Here is a 22,970-nt window from a genome sequence, read left to right as displayed (position 1 = left end):
AGGAGAAATACATGAGTAGAAATAAATAAAAATGAAAACAAATAACTGAAAAATCACTAAAAAAGTTATACGAAAAAATAAAGTAAGCTTCTAGCAAGACTGACAAAGATAAAAATTACCAATTTCACAATGAAACAGTGGATATAACTACAGTCCCTACAAGACAACTATGAGTAACTTTACAGTCATAAATTTAACAATTTGGATGAAATTGCCCAATATCTTGAAAAACACAACTAAACACAACTCCCTTAATATTAAATTCATCTTTTATAGCCCATAACATTAAATTTTAGAATTGTAAAACTCCCAAAAAAGGAAACGTATAGGCTGAGATGATTTCACTGGAGAATTCCAAAGATTGCTCTCCATAATGTGTTGGGCCTCATATAATCAGTTGAAAAGCTGAATAGAAGAAAGGACTGACCTCCTCTGAACAAGAGGGAATTCTGCAGCAAATGGGCTTCAAACATGAACTCCAACATCTTTCCTGATTCTTCAGCCTAATAGCCTTTGGACTTGAACACCAGCATCAGCTCTTCTCTGGTCTCCAGCCTGCCAGCCTGAGTCTTTGGATTTGACAGCCTCTATTTTTATAAGAGTCAATTCGTTAAAATAAATCTCTTTCCAGGCACACACACATATACACACGATCTATTGGTTCTGTGTCTCTGTATAACTGATAAATGCATAGGGAAAGTAAAAGAACCCATCCCTCCAAAGAAAACAAGAAAAAATAATTGTCAAAAGCAATTCTGTCCAAACTCTGGAAAATAGTAAAAAGTTTATAGCACCAAAGCAAATGCTGAATCAAGAAAAAAGCAACTTAATATGTTTGTTTTGACCTGTTTAGAGGTTCAATGAAGGACTGAAAATGCACATATATGCCTGTTTCACCTAAGTCAAAAGTGTCTCAGGACAGAAAAGCAGTGAAGCAGAGGATGTTGGAAAGATTGGGAGGAAAATATGAGGAGAGGGGCACTTTGAGAAATGAGGTCTTTGCAAAGCTTGTATATAGAATGGAAGACCTAGAAACCCCTGCCCATCACCCAGGGCCTGCTCAGAAAAGACCAGAAAAAAAAATATCTTTAGCTTACATCTCTAGCTAATCTTTATACTCAGTGCAAACAGGAAGAGAAGGCTAAGAAGGCAGAGTTCTAAATAACCTGGCTAAGAAATGAAGAAGTGCCCAAACAAAAAGCCTATTTGCAATGCATGGAATGGTATATGTTTCCTTAAACTTTTTTTCTTTCCTTTCCTCTCCTTCTTTCCTCCCTTCCTTTTCTATTCTCCAGGAATTTAAAAAAAAAAAACTTCTGTCAAACCACCAGGTGATCACAACTAAAAGAATACAGAGTTCAAAGACAAGTGGCAAAAATATAGTTTTTAAAAATTTTAGAAATGTCACAACTACAAATCAAAGCAAGTAACAAGAAACCCTGAGGGGAGGGTCATCCAGAGATACCTCGTTATAATATTGAAATGGCCCAGCTTTTCAAGAAAAAAAATGACAAAGCATGCAAACAAGCAAGAAGGTATGTCCTATTCATCGGGAGAGGCAGAAGTCAATGGAAATTGTCCCTGAAGAAGCACAGACATAGGACTTACTACACAAAACCTTTAAATTAAGTCTTAATAAACTTAGAGATAACAGAAACCACGGTGAAAAAACTAAAGGAAACCAGGCAAATAATGTCTTAACATAAAGAATCAATAATTAAAATGAAAAATCCACTGGTGGCTTTCAAAAGTAGATTTGAGCAAGCAGAAGAAACAGTGAACATGAAAGTAGGTCAACTGAAATTATGCAGTCTGAAAAGTAGAAAGAAAAATAAACAGAGCCTAAGAGACCTGTAGATATTTTCAAGTGTATGAACATGTTTATGAGATGAGAAAGAGAGAGCAAGAGACAGAAAGTATATTTCAAAATATAATGGCCACAGACATCCAAAATTTGATGAAAAGACATTTAAATCTAAACATCCAAGAAACTGACAAACTCCAAGTATGATAAATGCAGAAACAAAGACTAAATCACATTAATATAAAACTGTTAAAACCAAAAGACAAAGAATCTTATATAATAAAAGGCTAATATGCAAATTGACCAAATGGCGGAACGACTGGTCGCTATGACATGCACTGACCACCAGGGGGCAGACTCTCAATGCAGGAGCTGCCCCCTGGTGGTCAGTGCACTCCCACAGGGAGAGCGCTGCTCAACCAGAAGCCCTGAGCCAGGCTCACAGCTGGGGAGTGCAGTGGTGGTGACGGGAGCCTCTCCCATCTCCACGGCAGTGCTAAGAATGTCCTAAGCTCTCAGTCAGACATCCCCTGAGGGATCCTGGACTGTGAGAGGGCGCAGGCCGAGCTGAGGGACCCCCTCCCAAGTGCATGAATTTCGTGCACAGTAAATAATAAAAGCAGCAATACAGAAGCAACCTATCACATACAACAGAGTTACTTAATAATATTAAAAGTTAATTTCTCACCAGAAATCATGGAGGCCATAAGGCATGGGCATATTTATAAACTGCTAAAAGAAAAAATTTGGCAACCAAGAATTCTATACCCAGAAAAATTATCCTTCAAAAATGAAAGTGGAATGAAGGCAGTCCCGAGTAAATAAGAGTTAAGAAAATGAACTACTAATAGAACTTCGCCACAGAAATGTTAAAGAAGTCATTCCAGCAGCAACAAAAAATACTATATAGTAACTCAAAGCTATAAAAGGAAATAGAGAACAATTATAAAGGCAATATCACAGGTAAATATAAAATTCAGTATTATTGTATAAAGATGTAACTTGCAACAGTAACAATAAAACAGAGAAGGGATAGAGCTGTGTAAGAACAAAGATTTTACACTATTGAAACAAAGTTGGTATTCATTCAAACTAGCTTATTATAAGTTTAATATATTAATTGTAATCACCAAGGTAAACACAAGGAAATGACTGGTAAATCAACACAAAAAGAAATTAGATGGAAGTCAAAATGAACAAAAACATCAATTAAATACAAAAGTGAGCAATTATGGATAGAACAACCAACCATCTATATATATAAAAGCGTAAGTGACCATTACGACTGAACAAGCGGGCAACTGGGCGCCATGACAGACACTGACCACCAGGGGACAGATGCTCAACGCAGAAGCTGCCCCCTGGTGGTCAGTGCGCCAGAAGCTGGCTTACAGCTGGCGAGCGCAGCTGCTGCAGCATGAGCCTCTCCTGCCTCCGCGGCAGTGCTACGGAGTGGCAGCAACAGCAGGCACAGCAGGGCAGAAATGAGCGGGAGCGGTGCCTGGCCTCGGTTAGGGCGCCTCCCGGGCAGCCTGGCATTTCGTGCACTGCTACATCCCCCAAGGGGTCCCAGATTGCAAGAGGGCTCAGACCAGGCTGAGGGACCCCACTGGTGCATGAATCCATGCACCAGGTCTCTAGTATGATCAATAAGGAAATAGGAAACTTGAACACCACCAACTGGACCTAACAGACATATATAGAATAATCTACCCAACAATGGCAGAATATATATTCTTCACAAATGCATATAAAACATTTTCCAGTATAGATCACATATTAGGACACAAAACAATTTCAAGAAGATTCAAATGATAGAAATACCCTTTCTGATCACAATGAAATAAAACTAGAAATCAACAGCACAAAGAAAAATAAAAAATATGCAAAAGTGTAAATTTAAGAACATACTCTTAAATAGCCAATGGGGCAAAAAAAGAAAAATGGGGAATTAGAAAATGCCTGGGACATATGAAAGTGAAAACACAACATACCAAAATGTGAGATACAGTGAAAGAAGTGCTAGAAGTATCTATATATATAAAAAACCAGCAACCCGTAATGTGCTGGAATAACCAGTCACTATGATGCCCATTGTGACCAGTGAACCAGCTCGATCGGGAGGTGGGGCCGGTGGCCAATCTCCCACGGCCCCTCACTCCAGCCAGCCTCTCCCACCCCGGTCAGCCTGCAGCCCCTCCCCCTACCCAATAGGGTGCAGGGCCGGCCAGCAAACCTCCTGCAGTCCCTCCCCCCAGCCAGCCCCACCCCCAATCGGCCCCTACCACCCCGATCAGCCTGCAGTCACTGCCTGAAGCCATTACCGCCCCTGATCGCCCCCCCCCCACTATCCCAATAGGGGGCGGGCTGGCTGGCCAACATCCTGCAGCCCCTCCCTCCAGCCAGCCCCACACCTGAAGGGTCCCCACCACCCCATTTGGGGGAGGGGCCGGCCAGCCAACATCCTTCAGCCCCTCCCCGCACCTGGTCCCAACCCAGATCAACCTCCACACTCCCATCAGGGACAGGGCTGGCCAGCTAACCACCCATGGCCCCTCCACACAGCCACTGGCCCCTGATCGGCCCCCCACCCCATTCGGGAGCAGGGTTGGCCAGCCCACCACCCACAGTCCCTCCCCACACCTGCCCCACCCCCGATCAGCCCCCACCACCCCTATTGGCCCGTGGCCCCACCCCCAGCCAGCTCAGTCCCTGATCGGCACCCCCCACCAATCGGGGGTGGGGCTGGCTGGCCAAACTCCCACGCCCGGCCCCTGACCCCCAATTGGACCCCCCCACCCAATTCAGGGGTGGGGCTGGCCGGCCCACCGCCCACAGCCCTTCCCCATGGCTGGCCCCACCTCCAAATGCCCCCCCCCCCCAATTGGGGTTGGGGCCCGCTGGCCAACCACTCTCGGCCTCTCTCCCAAGCCAGCCCGGCCCTGATCGGGCCCCGATAAGGGAAGGCTGGCTGGCCAACCTTCCACCGTCTCCTCCTGACAGGCCTGGCCCCAATCCGCCCCAATTGGCCAGGCCAGCTAGACACAGCCTCCCATGTACGAATTGGTGCACTAGGCCTCTAATATAGCTATAAATACATACTTTAAAAAAATAAGAAAATTCTTAAATCAACAACCTAAGTTTATACCTCTAGAAATTAGAAAAGAACACCACCTAACCCAAAGTTAGGAGAAGGAAGGAAATAATAAGGATTACAGCAGAGATAAACAAAATAGCGAGAAAAAAAAAGAAAAATAATGAAAAAAGGGTTGGTTTTATGAAAAGGTCAACAAAATTAACAAATCTTTCGCTAGATAAATAAAGAGAAGATTCAAATGACTAAATCAGAAATGAAAGGAGACATTACAAACAGTATCACAGAAAATGGATTATGGGAATTCTATGAACAACTGTACACCAAAAAAATTAATAACCAAGAAGAAATAAATTCCTAAAAACATACAACCAATAAGAATGAATCATGAAGCAATAAGAAATATGAACAGACTTATAGTGAGCAAGGTGATTGAAGCAGTAATCAAAACCCTCCCAGCAAAGAAAAACCCAGGATTGGCAGCTTCAATGGAGAGTTCAAAAGAAATAACACCCATTCTCTTGAAACCCTCAAAAAGTTAAAACGGAGGATTTATACAACTTCATTCAATGAGGCCTGCAATACTCTGATACTAAAGCCAGACAAAGACACAACAAGAAAACTAAAGACCAATATTCTTGATGAATACTGATGTAAAAATCCTCAACCAAATAGTAACAAATGGACTTCAGCAGCATATTAAATGGCCTTCAACAGCATATTAAATGGATTACTATACCATGATCCAGTAGGATTTATTCGCACATTACAGGAATAATGGTTTAACACATGAAAATCAACCAATGTAATACACCACATTAACAGAATGGACAAAAAAATATGATCATCAATTGATGCAGGAAACACATTTGACAAAATTCAACACCATTTCATGATCCAAGAAACCAAGCCTCAATAAACTAAGAATAAAAGGAAATGGTATCAACATAATAAAGCCCATTTATGAAAAGCACACAGTTAAATTCATACTCAATTGTGAAAGACTGAAAGCTTTTCCTCTAGATGAAGAACAAAACAAGACCATCTGCTCTTGCTATTTCAATTCAACATAGTACTGGAAGTTCCAGTAAGAGCAATTAGACAAGAAAACAAAATAATAGCATTCAAATTGAAAAGGAAAAAATAAAATTTTTCTCTATTCACAAACAACATGACCTTAATATATAAAACTCATAAGATAACACACATAAGGAAATAATCTCATTTATAATAGCATCAAAAAGAATAACATACTCAGGAATAAACTTAACCAAGGAAATGAAATATTTGTGCACTGAAAACAACAATATATTGCTGAAATTTTTTTCAAGACACAAATAAACAGAAATATATCCCATTAGTGATTGCCAGGGTCTGGGAGGAGGAAGGAATGAGGAGTACCTGCCTAATAGGTACAGGGTCTCTGCCTTTGGAGTGATGAGATATTTTGGAACTAGTTAGAGGTGTAGTTGCACAATATTGAAATCTAAAAGGTTACCTAATTTTATACTTAAAATTGATTATTTTAGGCAAATTTTACCTAAAAAAATCAATTACATTTCTATATACTGACAATAAACATAAAACCTGAAATTAAAATCACAATGCTACTTACAATCAATTCAAATAAAACAAAACATTCAGGTATAAACTTACTGAAATATGTAAAACATTTGTATCGTAAAATTATAAATGCAGATGAAAGAAATCTAAGACCTAAATAAATGGAGAGCTATACATATAGATTAGAAGACTCATTCTTCCCAAATCAATCTATAGGTTTATTTTAAAACCTACAAAATTCTAGAAAAGATTTTAACAGACACAGGCAAGCTTATTTTTAACCTTTTTTAAAGTATGAAGTATATCAATATTAAGCTTTCAAAAAATTACCATTGAGAGTCAGGTGGGGACCAATAAAGTGTCTAGATTTGCTCCAAAATAACCTGAGGGTGAAGGAGAAATGAGAACCTAAATGAAATAAGACTATATATTTGATTATAGCTTTTTCCTGTATGACTTCTCTTCATAGCTTATTTTACAGCTCTAATGAGAGGCAGTACTAACAATCTTTAAGGAAGCTAGATTACCTGATTAAAATCATAACTCTTTCACTGGTAGGTCAATTAAAATCATTGTATCTCAGTTTACAATCTCATTATATCTCTGTTGGCTTCCTTATCTAAAAACAGAGGATTGAATTAATACTTATAAAGACCTATAACAAAGCCTGGCATATAATATGAACTATTATAATTGCTAACTAAAATAAATCTGGGCTTATCATGTTTTGGGTTTTTAATCAATCAGGCAAAAAAAAAAATCTAACTGCTTCTCAACTATATAAAAAGTAAACACAATAAACTTTTGTTTAAAAAAAAAATCTAAGGTTACAACAATTAGTTTTCAATCAGTCAAAATAATGTAAGAGCCTGCCAACTGCAGAGGGTGCTGTAGGAAATGTAAATATTTAATATCTTCCTATCTTGTCATACTTTTAAGTCATTCAATCAATAGGTGGTTCAGTTTACAATCAGGGTATAAGATGTAGAGAGAAAATGACTTCCTAGGGACTATGTCACCTCAAGACAAGGCAGGATTTGAGCAGAACTTTTTTGGAAAGTTAAGTTTCCAGTGAATAGATGAACTGAGGATAAAATTGTTAAGAAAGATGTAAGTACAGATAAAAGTGTCAGAATGAAAAAAATAATGATAATCAACTGGGATGCAACAAATGCTTATTGAAAAGCAGTAGGAGGTGAAACTGATAAAAGTGATTGAAACACACAAGTGTCTTTTTCGCTGCTAGGGTTCAGGAATCTGAAGAAGGGACTGCGACGTAAATGAAGAGAGACTAGACATGAAATATAAATTTGGGAGGCATAGGGGAGCCAGGGGAGGCTCCACTTTCTAGTGAAGTGGGCTCCTCGAATGTCCTCACCCACGGCTTTTTATTCACACATTTTGCCCTTTAACAAAGCAGATATACATATCAAAGGTAAGGTTTGGTAAACAGTCAGGTTAGGGAAATTGCCTTCAGCTGTTCCAGCAGCAGGTAAAAACATGCAAATTTTCAGCCCTGCTGAAAATGTCCATTCAACCTTTTCAGGACTTCTCGCATTTATTATGACCTACTGGACTTAGCCTCCAGCGGAAACATAACTTTGAAAGCTCTTGATTAGAAGATATAAGAATGAAAATTTATCCATTAAGTCATTGTTAATGTTTTTTGAGCAAGTGAATAGTATATCTATACTAATAAAAGGGTAATATGCAAATTGGTCATGACGCCCTCACAGTAACAACCGAACAGCAGGCTGCATGGGGCAACAAGGCCGGCAGGGGGGTTAGCAAGGGACGACCAAACGACTGACCAGCAGGCTGCGTGGGGCAACCAGGCCAGCAGAGGGGGGCTGTTGGGGGCAACCAAGCCGGCAGGTGGGAGGGGCTGTTGGGGGCAACCAGGCCAGTGGGGGGCAGTTAGGGACAATCAGGCTGTCAGGCAGAGTTGGTTAGGGTTGATCAGGCTGGCGGGGGGCGGGGCAGTTAGGGGCAATCAGGCAGGCAGGCAGGTGAGCAGTTAGGAGCCAGCAGTCCTGGATTTTGAGAAGGATGTCCCAGATTGGAGAGGGTGCAGGCTGGGCTGAGGGGACCCCCCCACATGCACGAATTTCGTGCACTGGGCCTGTAGTATAATTATATAATTATGTACTTTAAAAAGTTGAATGAAATATCTTTACACAAATAAAATGAAGTGACCAAAAACATTATCAATCACAGATGAATGCAATGGAATAAATAAGAAATAGAAAATGTAAATATACACTTATGTTGACAAAATAAAAGCAAAAAGACCTAGTAACTGACCAAATCATTATGACAGAAAATAAGCAATGTGACTATTCAGATGGATTTTGATCTTGATAATAATAGCACTAGCTAGACAGGTTTTAAAGGCGGTTATTAATCAATCCAGTTTAGACATGGTGATGTCAGAACACACAAAAATATCCAAACTGATTGTTTTTATTCGATGTTTCAATAGTTCCATTTAAAATATTTCTGATTAGAAAGTAAAATATGTCTGTTGGGAAGGAAATATATAGAAAAAAGGCAGTACATGTATAAATGATTATAGGATAACTTAAAGAGGGAAATATTAATAGAATTAAAATTACACTCTTTTAAGTTGGAAGGGCTAACTTGTCTGTCACTATTATTTGACTAAAAGTAAAAATGATTAGATAGTAAATATTATATGTAAATACTGACTGTTTATTCAACAAATGTTTGAATATCTCTGAACTGCTCTAGATGGTGAGTATACACAATGGTAAACAAGAAAGGCAATGTCCTACTCTCACATATACAACATTTTATCCATTTGACTTGCTGAATCATGATTAACCTAAAGACTTCAGGGCTACTTTAACCAAAACTTTGTTATTCAGGCTGGAAAATGTCTGCATTATCAAATAGTAACAGAATTCATATTTAGCTACTATGTATCAGACAATATTAATGAAAATCCAAGAAATCATATTCAATACACCCTAAGTTATTCGAGTATTTTTGGTAAGAGTGTTGCCATCAGTAGTATGATAAATTATTCATTAACTAGAGGCTCGATGCACGAAATTCATGCACGGGCCTTGGCCCCCGCCCTGCCCACCACCGCCAAGGCTCCCTGCCACCTCTGCCGCAGCCCCCGCCTGCTCCAGCTTTGTCCAGAAAAAAGGACGTCTGGAAGGAAGTCTGGTCTAATTAGAATATGGCCCTTTTATTATTATAGATGGTATTAGATCTTGTTTAATTAAGAATAAGCAGAATAGCCCTGGCCAAGTGGCTTAGTTGGTTGAAGCATCATGCTATACATCAAAAATGCTGAGAGTTCGATTCTCAGTCAAGGCACATACAGGAGGTAACCAATTCATATTTCTCTCTCACAATGATGTTTCTCTCTTTATTTTCCTCCCATCCTCTCTCTCTAAAAATCAATAAAAATATATCTTTGGGTGAGGATTGAAAAAAAAAAAAAGAAGAAGAATACGTATAGGACAGAATCTCTAATAAAAACATACCAGCTAGCCCAGCTGGCATGGCTCAGTAGATTGAGCATCCTCCCATGCACCAAGAAGTCATAGGCACATGCCTGAGTTGTGGGCTTGATCCCCAGTAGGGGGTGTGCAGGAGGCAACCCATTGATGTTTCTCTCTCTCTCTCTCCCTCTCCCATCCTCTCTTTCTCAAATCAATAAAAACATATTTTTTAAAATACCAGCTATAAATCTACATTGAGCAAGTCATTGTTCAATAATCTTTAGGTCAACTGAATATTTAATATATAAAAGATGTTTTGTAGTATCTTGAAGAGATATCAGGACAATAAAAATAAATGTGCAAGATATCCTGAAGATTGAATGCTGATACTCTCAGATCTCTTTAACAAGTTAAGCCCCCAGCCTGTTTTGTCTTCCAGAGGGAAAGTAGAGTGTCAGTCAACAGTGACTGACCTGGGGCTTAATGTGTTAAGTTATAGGTCTCTTGTATCTAACTTCCACCTGAAATTTTTACTTATGTAGAAAATTTCTGAGCTACTTCAAACTCAGTATATCTGAATACAGCACTACCACCCAGGACAGAAACATGAATAGCATCCCTAACTCCTTCTTTACTCGCCTACCCCCATCCTATATAATGAAAGTCTAATATGCAAATCAACCAAACGGCAGAACGACCGGTCACTATGACGTGCACTAACCAGGGGGCAGACGCTCAACACAGGAGCTGACCCCTGATGGTCAGTGTGCTCCCACAGGGGGAGCGCCGCTCAGCCAGAAGCCCTGAGCCGGGCTCACAGCTGGTGAGCGTTGCAGTGGTGGCAGGAACCTCTTCCGCCTCTGTGGCAGCACTAAGGATGTCCGACTGCCAGCTTAGGCCCACTCCCCACAAGGACCAGGCCTAAGCCGTCAATTAGACATCCCCCGAGGGCTCCCGGAGTGCGAGAGGACACAGACCGGGCTGAGGGACGCCCCCCTACTCCGTGCACAAATTTCATGCACTGGGCCTCTAGTTCCATTATAATTAATCACCAAAGCTATCTATCCTATTGTTTGAATCTCTCTCATACCCAATCATATCTTTTTATCCTTACTATCACCATTGTAAAGCCAGGCCAGCCTCATCCCCATACTAACTGGTCAAGCTAAATCAAATTTAATTTTTCCTTCAATGCATTCTACATTTTAATTAGGGACCTTTTCTAAAACACAGATGTGATGACATCACTTCCTCACATTTAAATAACCTCCTTCAATGGTGTTTCATTACTATGCTAACCCAAAGTCCTTAAAGTGGTTTATAAAACCCTCAATAAAATAGCTAGAGCCTTACTTTCTGTCATATCTTTTAACACTAGCCATTACCTGACCCTCACTCCATGTAGAACTAACTCTACACTCAAAACATACCATATTTCTTTTAGTTCCACCAATCATCTCTTTTTCTTACCTCTCAACCTTTCCACATACTATTTCTACTGCTAATAACAATTCTTCCCTTTATATCTAGGTAAATCATCAATAGTACCTTTAAGCTTTAGTTTAAATGGTACTCTGGAAGGCTCTGTCACATTTCTATTCAGTCATTCAATAACTTTATTAAATGCTTACTATGAATAATGTACTGTCCTTAGTCTTCATATATTAATAAATAAAACAGACATGGTCTGGCCATTCAGGAACACAGACTATCACAACACTAATCACATTTTATTGTAATTACATATTTAATCATTATTTCAGACTAGTAACTAGTATTAAGTATGAGCTAAAACCAAGTTAACTAAAATAGCCAATTCATAAAATACATAAATTTTTGAAACATTAAACAAGTATTTACTGAGCATTGATCATGTGATAGGTAGGCCCACAGTCCTTAGCTCAGCCAGAAAAACCTAAAAGGTTTCAAATATCTGCTCTAATGGTCATCTAAAAAGAAGAGTAAATAAGAGGTTGGAGGACTTAGATTCTAATTATCTACCTGACCTCAAGCCAGTCATTTATTATTTACTAGTGGCCCAGTGCACAAAATTCGTGCACGGGGGTGGGGGTGGGGGTTCTCTCAGCGCAGCCTGCACCCTCTCCAATCGGACATCCTTCTCGCAATCTGGGACCACTGGCTCCTAACCTACCTGCCTGCTTGATCGTCCACAACTGCCTCTGCCTACATCGCCCCTAATTGCCCTTCCCTGACGGCCTGATCTTGCCTCCAACTGCCCTCCCATGCTGGCCTGATCTCACCCCCAATGGACCTCCCCTGCTGGCCTAATCGCCCCTAACTGCCCTCCCCTGCCGACCTGATCTCAACCCCAACTGCCCTCTCCTGCTGGTCTAATCTCACCCCCAATGGCCCTCCTCTGCCGACCTGATCTCACCCCAAACTGCCCTCCCCTGCTGGCCTGATTGCCCCTAATGGCCTCTGCCTCGGCCCCAGCCCCCACCACCATGGCTTTGTCCAGAAGGAAGTCAGACGTCCGGAAGATGGCTGGTTGATCCAGTCTAATTAGCATATTACCCTTTTAGTAGTACAGATAGATTATATAGGATAGGATTGCTTAAATGGAGCCTTGTTCATCAGGAGGAGATGCTCTTGGCAGACAAAATACATAATCCCTATATCTGGACCAATGGCCAGCCATATGCACTATACTGCCTAACACTTCATTAAAAAACTGAACCGCTTTTTTACACCTTACACCAAACAGCTGTTGCCCTTAAAACCCCTCCTCAGCCCCCAGCTTAGATTCTGCCTTCGCAGTTCACCAAGATTAGGTTCTGATTGGTCAGTTTCTATGCCAGTCAGCGTCAAAAGCTCCGCCTCCTAGGCAGCCATTGGCTCCTTGTACTTCACCCAGATTTGGTTCTGATTTGTTGGTTTCTATGCCAGTCAGGGTCAAAAGCTCTGCCTCCTAGGCAGCCATTGGCTCCTTGCACTTCACCCAGATTTGGTTCTGATTGGTCAGTTTCTATGCCAGTCAGGGTCAAAAGCTCCGCCTCCTAGGCAGTCATTGGCTTCTCACACTTCACCCAGTTTTGGATCTGACTGGTCGGTTTCTATGCCAGTCAGCATCTCTGGGCCTATCAACAGGCCTGATCAGAGAGGTGGGGCTGATCAGCAACCCCAGCAGAGGCCAGAGAGAAAAAGAGGCACGGCTGCTGGCCAGGCCCGGAGGGAAAGAAGAGAGGCAAGTGCTGATCAACAGCTGCCATGGAGGCTACGGATCAGACCCTGCTTCTCTCTCCCCGGGCCTGATCCACAGCCCCCTTGGCAGTCAGTGCTGGGTCGCCAGGGCAACCCAGCACTGATTTCCGGTTGGTCGAGCCTTCAGTTGTTTTGGATGTTATAGATGAACCTCACACTCTTAAGTATAATACTGTCATATGTAAATTAACCTTTTGCACTCGGATGTCGAGTGTGACTTGACATGGTTAGCATTAGAATAAAGGAATCGAGAAAAAAGCAAGTGAGTGCAAAGGGTTAATGATAAGCATGGATCCTTTCACAGTATAATTTATTTCTTGGTGGGTCCAAAATTAGACTAGTTTTAGAAGTTTGAAAAACCAGAACAAAGAAACAGTTCAAACAATGAATTCTAAGCTATAGTAGAGTGTAAACTTTGGTACAATTTAAAAAACGTCAGTAACTTTGACAGCATGGACATCCAGATGAGTGAAACTGTCATACAAAATAATTTCTGGAAATTAAAATTTAATTCACACTCCCTCTGTCTACATTTCCCCTAGATCATCCTACAATCAAAATTCTATTCTTTCCTTCAGGACCCAACTGAAACATCACCTTCCTTCTATGAAGCCTTTCCTGATCTCTTCTTTCAAAATTCCCTCCTTAGTCCTACTATATTTCTCTTTACACCTGACAGCATTCTGTTCATAACTTATAACTTATAACATAATTCATTATATGGCACTAAGAATTCTAATTAGCTATGAATACTTAACATGTAGCATAGTGCCCTAGACATCCGATTTCAATAAAGCCTTACTCAATGCCTTATTTAGCACCTTTATTTACAGTTTAGACCTACCATTAAAAGTTCAACCTAAAGCAAAGGCAAAATTTTTTCGTTTGACAGGACAGTTTTATAGTCTCCTGCTCACATATTAGAATGACATTTGCCACTTAATTAATCTTTAATAGTGAAGTTGAAAACCACTTCAGATTTGGGTTGAAATTTTTATAATAAATACAGGCACAGATGAAATTTTCCTTGGAAAAATAGATTGACCACTTGGCTTAAAAACATACTAAAGCAGCCTACTTAACCCTTTCAATAAATAAAACAGCACAGTAAAACCAAGGTTGAGTTTTAAGAGATGAAACCAAGATAAATACAAACATACCCAGGCATAAAGGCATCACACTGAGAAATACTGTACAAAAAATAAGCCCCAAAGAGGCAGTATCTTAATCCTTAAAAATAACTCAGAGAAAACTATTATGTGTTAAGGATTTTTCTCAGTTCTTTTTTCAATTCTTAAATTTAATAATTTCTAGAATTAAAGAATTTGGAAAAAGGAGTTCATAGTCTTTAAAGTTATCTCAGACAAATAATTATAGCTTATCATACATGTTAAAGACAACAAAAGCATAACCACAAAGAAGGAAAGTTTTCTTAATGCTCAGGTTGCAAGAAACAACCTGATACTCTGAGAGTTTGAGTGGCATGCTGTTAGTCCAGATTTAATAAACCTAATACTTAGTAATGGCTTTTATTTTCTTTCTATTTACGTACATGTTATGCTAACATTTGTTTGTGGCAATTATAAAGAAATTCATTATTAGGAAGTATTTATCCTAAATAAATATGAAGGGAACAAAGAAGGCTATTTGCTCACATATCAGAATATCTAGCTTTTATTAAAATCTAGTTATTCAATATTAAAAACTAAATGCAGTACTTAAACCATGAAAGTATGTTAATTTATGGATTTAATAATAAAATGAAGGTGACATGTCAAACCTTTGAAAAATATCACAATTAAAGAAATTCACAAATAAATATACTTTTCACTGATTAGACTGACAAGAATTAAACCACAAATTAACATTTAGCACAGTGTGGGGAAACAGATATTCTCAAAAACTGTTAATAAGAATGTTATGGTACAATCTCATTGCAATTTTGCAATATATATCATAAATTAAAGGACATATACAGGGACCCAGCAACCCATTACTACAAATTACCATACAGACATTTTCACACAATCCCAATGATATATAGTTAAGACTATTTATTAAAGTATTGCTTATACAAGCAAAAAAACACTGAGATTTACCCAAGTATCTAAACAGTTGTATTATATGTAATGTATATATGAAAAAATGTCCAAGATATATTGCTAAATGGAAAGAGAAAGATGCACAATACATACAAGCTATTTTTGATAACATATGGGGAGCACAGTGCTGGGAGAAAAGAGAGTTTTACTTATTAATTTTAAACATTTCTATACTATTGGCTCACACATATAAGGATATATGACTTTTATTTTAAAATACAATTTTGAAAATACTGAATGTTGCTTGGCAATATATTTGAAAACAGTCAAATGTACACTGTACAATGTCATCAAGAGTGAAAAACAAATAATCTTATTAATTAAAAGGTGTGTTTTTTCACATTACAACAAAGGAAAACACATCTATAGTGCTACTAAAGTGAAACACAGTGAGGTTAATTTGGAAATTAAGAAAATTAACCTTAAAAAGACACACTTTCATGAAGAACTTCAAATCCTTGGAGTTAGGAATTCTGCAAATTGGAAAAGCTTAGCAGCAGTTGACTAAAATATTCAAGCACAAAATGAAGAGGAAGAGTCTGAAATTCAAATATACCTATCAGCCTCTGGGGGAGGGGAACGGACTAGTCTGAAATCTTATAAAGACACTAAGTCAAGTAATCACAAGATTAAATTTCTCTGAATACTCAAAATTTATCAACAAAAAAAACTAAACACACTTAACTTCCAGGATGAAATAAAAGAAATAACTGAGGTCCTACATTCAATAAGAATCTGTATCTAAGAAAACCCTTGTAGAGAGACAGAAGAAAAGCATGAGATGGGGTCAACATCCAAGTCTGTGTTCAACCTTTATGGCAGAAGCTGCAGAGAGGAAAAGCAACAAATTGATCCCAGTGGGAAAGAACCTCTCCTCGCTTTGGACTTGCTAGAAGGCAATCAAGCTTCAGGCATAAAAACTCCCCAGCTGACTACGATAGCCAACCCAACTAGCCAAATTTCAAATATGGAAGAAAACTAGTGCAAAATGCTTTAAAGTTTTATAAAGTTTCATTTCTTAAGAAAATATAGGGAGAGATAAATGGTGATGGAAGAAGACTTGACTTGGGGTGGTGAACAGACAATACAATATACAGACAATGTATTATAGAACTACTAGAGACCCAGTGCATGATTGAATCATGCACGTGTAGGGTGCCCTACACGCTTTCGCTTTCGATCACAGGGGAGCTGGGTGCCTGTCCGCTGGTGCACCAGGCGCCGGAGGCTTCTGAAAGGCCTGGTGCCTGAGTGGACAGGCACCCAGCTCCCACGCTTTCCTTTCGATCGCTGGTGCACCAGGCCTTTCAGAAGCCTCCGGCGTGGCAGAGGCTTCTGAAAGGCCTGCTGCCTGAGTGGACAGGCACCCAGCTCCCACACTTTTGCTTTCGATTGCGGGGGAGCTGAGTGCCTGAGCGGACAGGCACTCAGCTCCCCCGCTTTTGATGGTCCGTGCGGCGGGACGTCAGCTCGCGGCCCCAGAGGCCCCTTCTGTGCTGCAGCACAGACATGGCCCAGACGCTGAGCTCGTGCCACTGCTGGCGACGCAGCTCAGCGTCCTGTCGGCCCAATCAGCTACCCCGGCCACCCCGAGTCCCGCCCCCCCGCGCCTCCTGGCCAATCGTGGGCATAGCGAAGGTACGGTCAATTTGCATATTTGTCTATTATTATGGAGGATAAGCCTAAAACCTATGAAATTTTATTAACCAACTAGAGGCCCGGTGCACGAAATTCGTGCACGGGGGGGGGGCAGCGGGGAGTGTGTCCCTCAGCCTGGCCTGCACCCTCTCCAATCTGGGACCCCTCATGGGATAACCAGCAGTTGGACATCCCTCTCACAATTCAGAACTGCTGGCTCCTAACCGCTCACCTGCCTGCCTGATTGCCCCTAACTGCTTCTGCCTACCAGCCTGATTGTCCCTAACTGCTCCCCTGCTGGCTTGATTGCCCCTAACTACCTCTGCCTCGGCCCACACCTGGTACCCAGGATTCCCTCCTCCAGCTGACCACAGGCACCCAGGATCCGGGCTTCTCTCCCTCTGGTCAGCCATAGGCGCCCAGGCTGGCTGCAGCCTTAGGGGATGGTGGACAGGGGGCTTCGCCTGTGCTGCAGCTGCAAGTGCTGGCGCCCAGGACTGCAGGGTGGGCGGCTTCTTTGTCTCTCAGGCCACAGCCAGCCACAGGTGCTGGTGCCCGGGACTGCAGGGTGGGCGGATTCTCCATCTACCATGCTGTAGCCAGCTGCAGGTGCTGGCACCTGGACCACAGGGTGAGTGGCTTCTCTGTCTCCCAGGCCACAGCCAGCCACAGTTACTGGTGCCCAGGTCCGCAGGGTGGGTGGCTTCTCTGTCTCCCAGGCCACAGCCAGCCGCAGGTGCTGGTGCCCAGGACTGCAGGGTGGGTGGCTTCTCTGTCTCCCAGGCCACAGCCAGCCGCAGGTGCTGGTGCCCAGGACTGCAGGGTGGGCGGCTTCTCTGTCTCCCAGGCCACAGCCAGCCGCAGTTACTGATGCCCAGGACCGCAGGGTGGGCGGCTTCTCTGTCTCCCAGGCCACAGCCAGCCACAGGTACTGGTGCCCGGGACCGCAGGGTGGGCGGCTTCTCCATCTCCCGGGCTGCAGCCAGCCTCAGGTACTGGTGCCCGGGACCGCAGGGTGGGTGACTTCTCCATCTCCCGGCTGCAGCCAGCCTCAGGTACTGGTGCCGGCTTCTCCATCTCTCCCAGGATGTGGGGCGGGTGGACATGGGGTGGGCAGCTTCTCCAGCTGGCTGTAGCCTGGGATCATAGGGCAAGTGGCTTCTTCATCTCCCAGATCGCATCCACCCTCAGGTACTGGCACCCGGTTTCTTGTCTCCCCCAGGACGTGGGGAGGGCGGCTTCTCCAGCTGGCTGCGGCTTGGGATCACGGGGCAGGCGGCTTCTTCATCTCCCAGGTCGCAGCCAGCCTCAGGCGCTGAGGCTGGGTTTCTCAGTCTCCCCCAGGAGGTGGGGCAGGCGGACCTGAGGGTTCTGCTGCTGGCTGCAGCCTGGGATCACAGGGCAGGCGGCTTCTTCATCTCCCGGGCTGCAGCCAGCCTCAGGCACTGGCACCTGGTTTCTTGTCTCCCCCAGGACGTGGGGTGAACCGCTTCTCCAGCTGGCTGAGGCCTGAGATCACGGGGCAGGCAGCTTCTTGGTCTCCGTGGCTGCAGCCAGCCTCAGGTGCTGGGGCCCGGTTTCTCCGTCTCCCCAGGACGTTGGGCAGGCGGACCTGAGGCTTCTGAGGCTGGCTGCAGCCTGGGATCATGGGACGGGCAGCTTCTTGGTCTCCGTGGCTGCAGCCAGCCTCAGGCGCTGGGGCCCAGTTTCTCCGTCTCCCCAGGACGTGTTGGGCGGGCGGACCTGAGGCTTCTGAGGCTGGCTGCAGCCTGGGATCATGGGGTGGGCAGCTTCTTCCTCTCCCGGCCGCACCCAGCCTCAGGCGCTGGCGCCTGACTTCTCCAACTCCCAGAGACCTGGAGAGGCTGGGGGGCGGGGCTGCCGCCATGTTTTCAGTTTAATTGCATACTCACTCAGATTGAATGGTGGGCGTGGCTGGTGTGCGTGGCTTGTGAGTGTAGCGGAGTGATGATTTGCATACTACTCTATTATTAGATAGATGTCACACCAATAAGTTTGATAAAAAGTAAAAAATATATATTATTTATGTATATTACAGATCTACAATGATAAAACACACTTTTAAAAAATACTTTTCAGCAAGCAGCAAGTGTCCTAAGCTATAGGAAATGAAAATGTTATCACAATCCCAGACTATAATTCAATTTCTTCCTCCACTCCAACAGTTTTTACCCTGAGGAAAATGAGGGAAAGTTTTCTTTACTTCTTACAGAAGTGACCAATCTTCCTAATCTTCTACTTCTATTAGTCTAACACATCTTTTTAAAATTTTAGAGAAATAATTATTACAAACTAGTACAAAAGAAATAAATAGTATAAATACTTTAGTTAACAAACACTCCAATTTCCATAACATGGATTAATGCCTTCATTTGGAAAGAGTAATCAAGATCAATAATGATTAGCTATTTTATTCCAACTAGACTGAAAGAAAACAGGGGATATTTTATTTGTCTTTCTAAAATGTCTATAACACTCCCTCTATATTGCTCTCATAGGCTCCTTCATACAGCTCAACAGCAACTGAAGTGCTAAAGCCCCCATCTTATTCCAGCAAATATTCTGAATCTCTATTTGTCTGAGAGATATCTTTTCACTGTTCTATGTTTAACAAACATTCACTAAGTACTGTGCTGAGATAAATAAGACATGGAAGGTATCTACCTTCAAAGAGCTCACAGTCTAGTAAAGAAAACCGACTATTGTGGTATGGCCAGGTCTGGCTCAAAAACAAAATGACGCTTGAGATGGACTATTTCAGGAGATAAGCTGATGAGGAGGAAGGGACATTGACAATTGGGGAGGCAAGTGGTTGGAGAAGACTGACAACATATACTTAGGACTAAAACTAAGAATATAAAACATCATATTTTGTTTACTCAGATACTACTAGGCATTCTGAAACAGCTACAGTGATAACATTGTATACCACATTATAAAGCTTACATTTCATTGTGCAGGTGATGAGGAAAATGAAGGGAAAACTAGAGGAAGGAAAGCAGTGTAGAATGTTGGCACTCAGAATCCAATAAAAAAATTATAGACAGTGCATAAAAAATTTATAGTATTTTTATACAGAATATTACTCAACATTAAAAAAAATGAACTACTGATACAACAACATAGAGGAATCTCAAAAGCATTATGTTCAATGAAAAATAGAAACAAGAGAATACAGAATATATAATTTTATATACACAAAGTTCAAGCAAAACTAAGCTGTGCTGACAGAATTCAGAATGATGCTTACCTCAGGGAGAAAGGCTATTGGATTTGGAAGGGAAGAGCAAGAACTTTCTGGGACAATAAAAATATTCTGCATCTTGATCTGGATGGTGGTTATATATATAAACACATATGTAAAAACTCATTCAGCTCTGTACTTTAAAGTTTCCATATTTTACCATACATACATTAGAACTTAATATAAAAAGAAAACTGCTATATAATTGGGGTGGGATAAGTTCAGAGTAAACTAAACTAGTATCATCCTTTGAGTAATACCTAACTTACAAGAAATCAGAATAAAGGTTCTAATAAACCTTGTATATTCAACTAGCAAACAAAATCCCTGTAAGACCTTAAATACAGAAGCTTCTCTCCTTCGGGAAGATATGCAGGCAAATGTTCCTTATAATGCATGCTAACAAAATAAAATGCATTTCCTAAATAAAAAGAAATAGCTCCCTATTAACCAAAAAATAAATATTTTCTACACTGCAGTTACCTATCTCATAGGAGGTAATATAAAGATTAATAAGGCACAAGGATCACTTAATACAATATACAGACAATAAATACTCTTCAAACTACCATTACTATTATCCTATACTAGACGCCCGATGCACAAAGATTCGTGCAGAATGGGGCTTCCTTACCCCTGGCTGCCGGCACAGCCTTTGCTCCAGCCTGGAGCCGCCTTTCCGCCTTCCCACGCTGCCCAGAGCCCAGAAGGGCTGGTGCAGTGTGAAACGCCACGGCGACGACACAAGCGTCCCGCCCCCCAGCCACTGGGCGCCTGCGTATGCAAATTAACCCACCATCTTTGTTGGGTTAATTTGCATACTCACTCCTGATTGGCTGGTGGGTGTCACAAAGGTATGGTCAATTTGCATCTTTCCCTTTTATTAGTGTAGATAATAAAGCCCTAATATGCAAATTGGGTGAAGGCAGAATAACCAGTAGCTATGACACGCACTGACCATCAAGGGGCAGACGCTCAATGCAGGAGCTGCCCCGATGGTCAGTGCGCCAGAAGCCGGGCTCACGGTTGGTGGGCGCAGTGGCAGTGGTGGGAGCCTCTCCCGCCTCTGCGGCAGCGCTAAGGATGTCCGACTGCAAGCTTAGGCCTGCTCCCTCTGGACATCCCCCGAGGGCTCCCGGACTGCGAGAGGGTGCAGGCTGGGCTGCGGGGGGGACCCCCCCCCCAGTGCACCAATTTCGTGCACCGGGCCTCTAGTTATTATATAACAGCAATAAAAAGGAAACTGCTTAAATTATGTCTAAACCACTTATTGAGAATACAATATTTAACTGCACATTACTGTATTATAGCACTTCTCATAACAGGCTTTTTTTTTTTTAAACTTTGAAATCAGCAAGTTTCTGACAGCTGAATCATCTGTCAGATTAGAGAAAGATCAAGTTAATGTAATTTTATCAAAGTATTCTTAATTTATATCTTGAAACCATATACACTTAACAAATAGACATTAAGTAAATGTCTATTTTTTAACATTTCAACAGTTTGTATTATTAAAAAGCGTTCTTTCAGATACCAGACCAAAAGTACAAGGCCAAAATTCAATTTTTTGAAAGTCAACAGTCTTAAAAAAAATAAAAGCAAATCAGAATGCTAAATTTAAAAAGCAGAGATTCCCACAAGAAAAATATTAAACCATTCATTTACAATTCTGAATATTATGTTAAAAAATCACAATTTGGATAATTTAACCAATTTGTGAAGTACTTTATTAACGGAAATAAGAAAGTAAAGTTTGCAAAAGCAAAGACTACTCAAGTACTATAATCTACAAGAAAAGAACAGTGAAGCAACCTAATAAACCTTTTATTGAATCTGATTTTCTAACTTGTTTTATAGTCATTGGAAACTGCACACCTAAGTTATAAAACTCAACATAAAAGATGAAATTATTCAGTTTCACAATTTGATAGTTATATTTTTCTCCCACCAAATCAATTGGATCAAGTGCATCAAAAAGTCAATTCTTTATATTTCAGGATTTCATTAAAAAACTCATTGATTCTGGACTAGAAGGCACTTAAAAAAATTTTTTTTGTATTATTCCTAGTTTGGTATGTACTATTTTAAAAAAGTAGTCTTCTACTTACCTAGATTTTGTCTTATTAACATCTTGCTGCAGGAACAATCTCATTCAAAATTAAATCAAACCTGAAAGAATACAGGTAAAACCATCATTTAGTTTTCTGTTCCAGATATGAATAATTACATCTATGACACACAATGCTTTTAAATTAAAAACTGCAAATCAAAATTTTTCTTGGTAAGATATCTATCTGAAAAACTGTTCAACTAAAACATGAGTATTTTAACCTTCATGAAACTTGCTAAGTCCCATTATATTTTTAGAAAAATAATCTATTTAAATGAGAAATAGTTTCTAGTTCAAAACATTTTACAAAACATTTTACAAAATTTGTTGTAATAACTTTAATAGTATGTCAATAGCTATAATTAAAATCAGAATTTGTTCATAAAACATACTATCTAGATCAATGTTTACCTAATGCTATTATGTACATATCAAAAAAATGCCAAATAGTTGAAGAAGAAAATACAGAGTAAGATACATAAAAGTATATACTAATAGTAGCTATAATAATGGCTAACACTGATTCAGTACTTTAATAAATACCAGGAATCATTACAGAGAATAGCATATACTGATACTCTCCTACTTCCTCAATTTAATCTAGTATAATGTAACCTTCACCCCAACACTCCACTGAAAATTTACTTGTAAAAAATCTACTTATCTCTAATTTTATCACATTCTATAAATTCTTAA

At 40.9% G+C, this 22,970-nt stretch overlaps 1 protein-coding gene across 1 annotated transcript in view; it reads right to left on the bottom strand.

The window, feature by feature from the left end:
- ZNF644 (zinc finger protein 644) overlaps positions 1–22,970 on the bottom strand; it is a 136,138-nt gene that overhangs the window by 69,519 nt on the left and 43,649 nt on the right. Inside the window, 1 exon segment of the mRNA XM_079777005.1 lies at positions 22,273–22,333. Within this exon segment, the coding sequence (XP_079633131.1) occupies positions 22,273–22,316 (44 nt within the window). The 5' untranslated portion in view covers positions 22,317–22,333.

This window comes from Cnephaeus nilssonii (genome assembly GCF_951640355.1).
Source record: "Cnephaeus nilssonii genome assembly, chromosome: 7".
In the NCBI taxonomy this organism is placed as follows: Eukaryota; Metazoa; Chordata; class Mammalia; order Chiroptera; family Vespertilionidae; genus Cnephaeus; species Cnephaeus nilssonii.
This window is presented reverse-complemented; position numbering and strand designations above follow the sequence as displayed.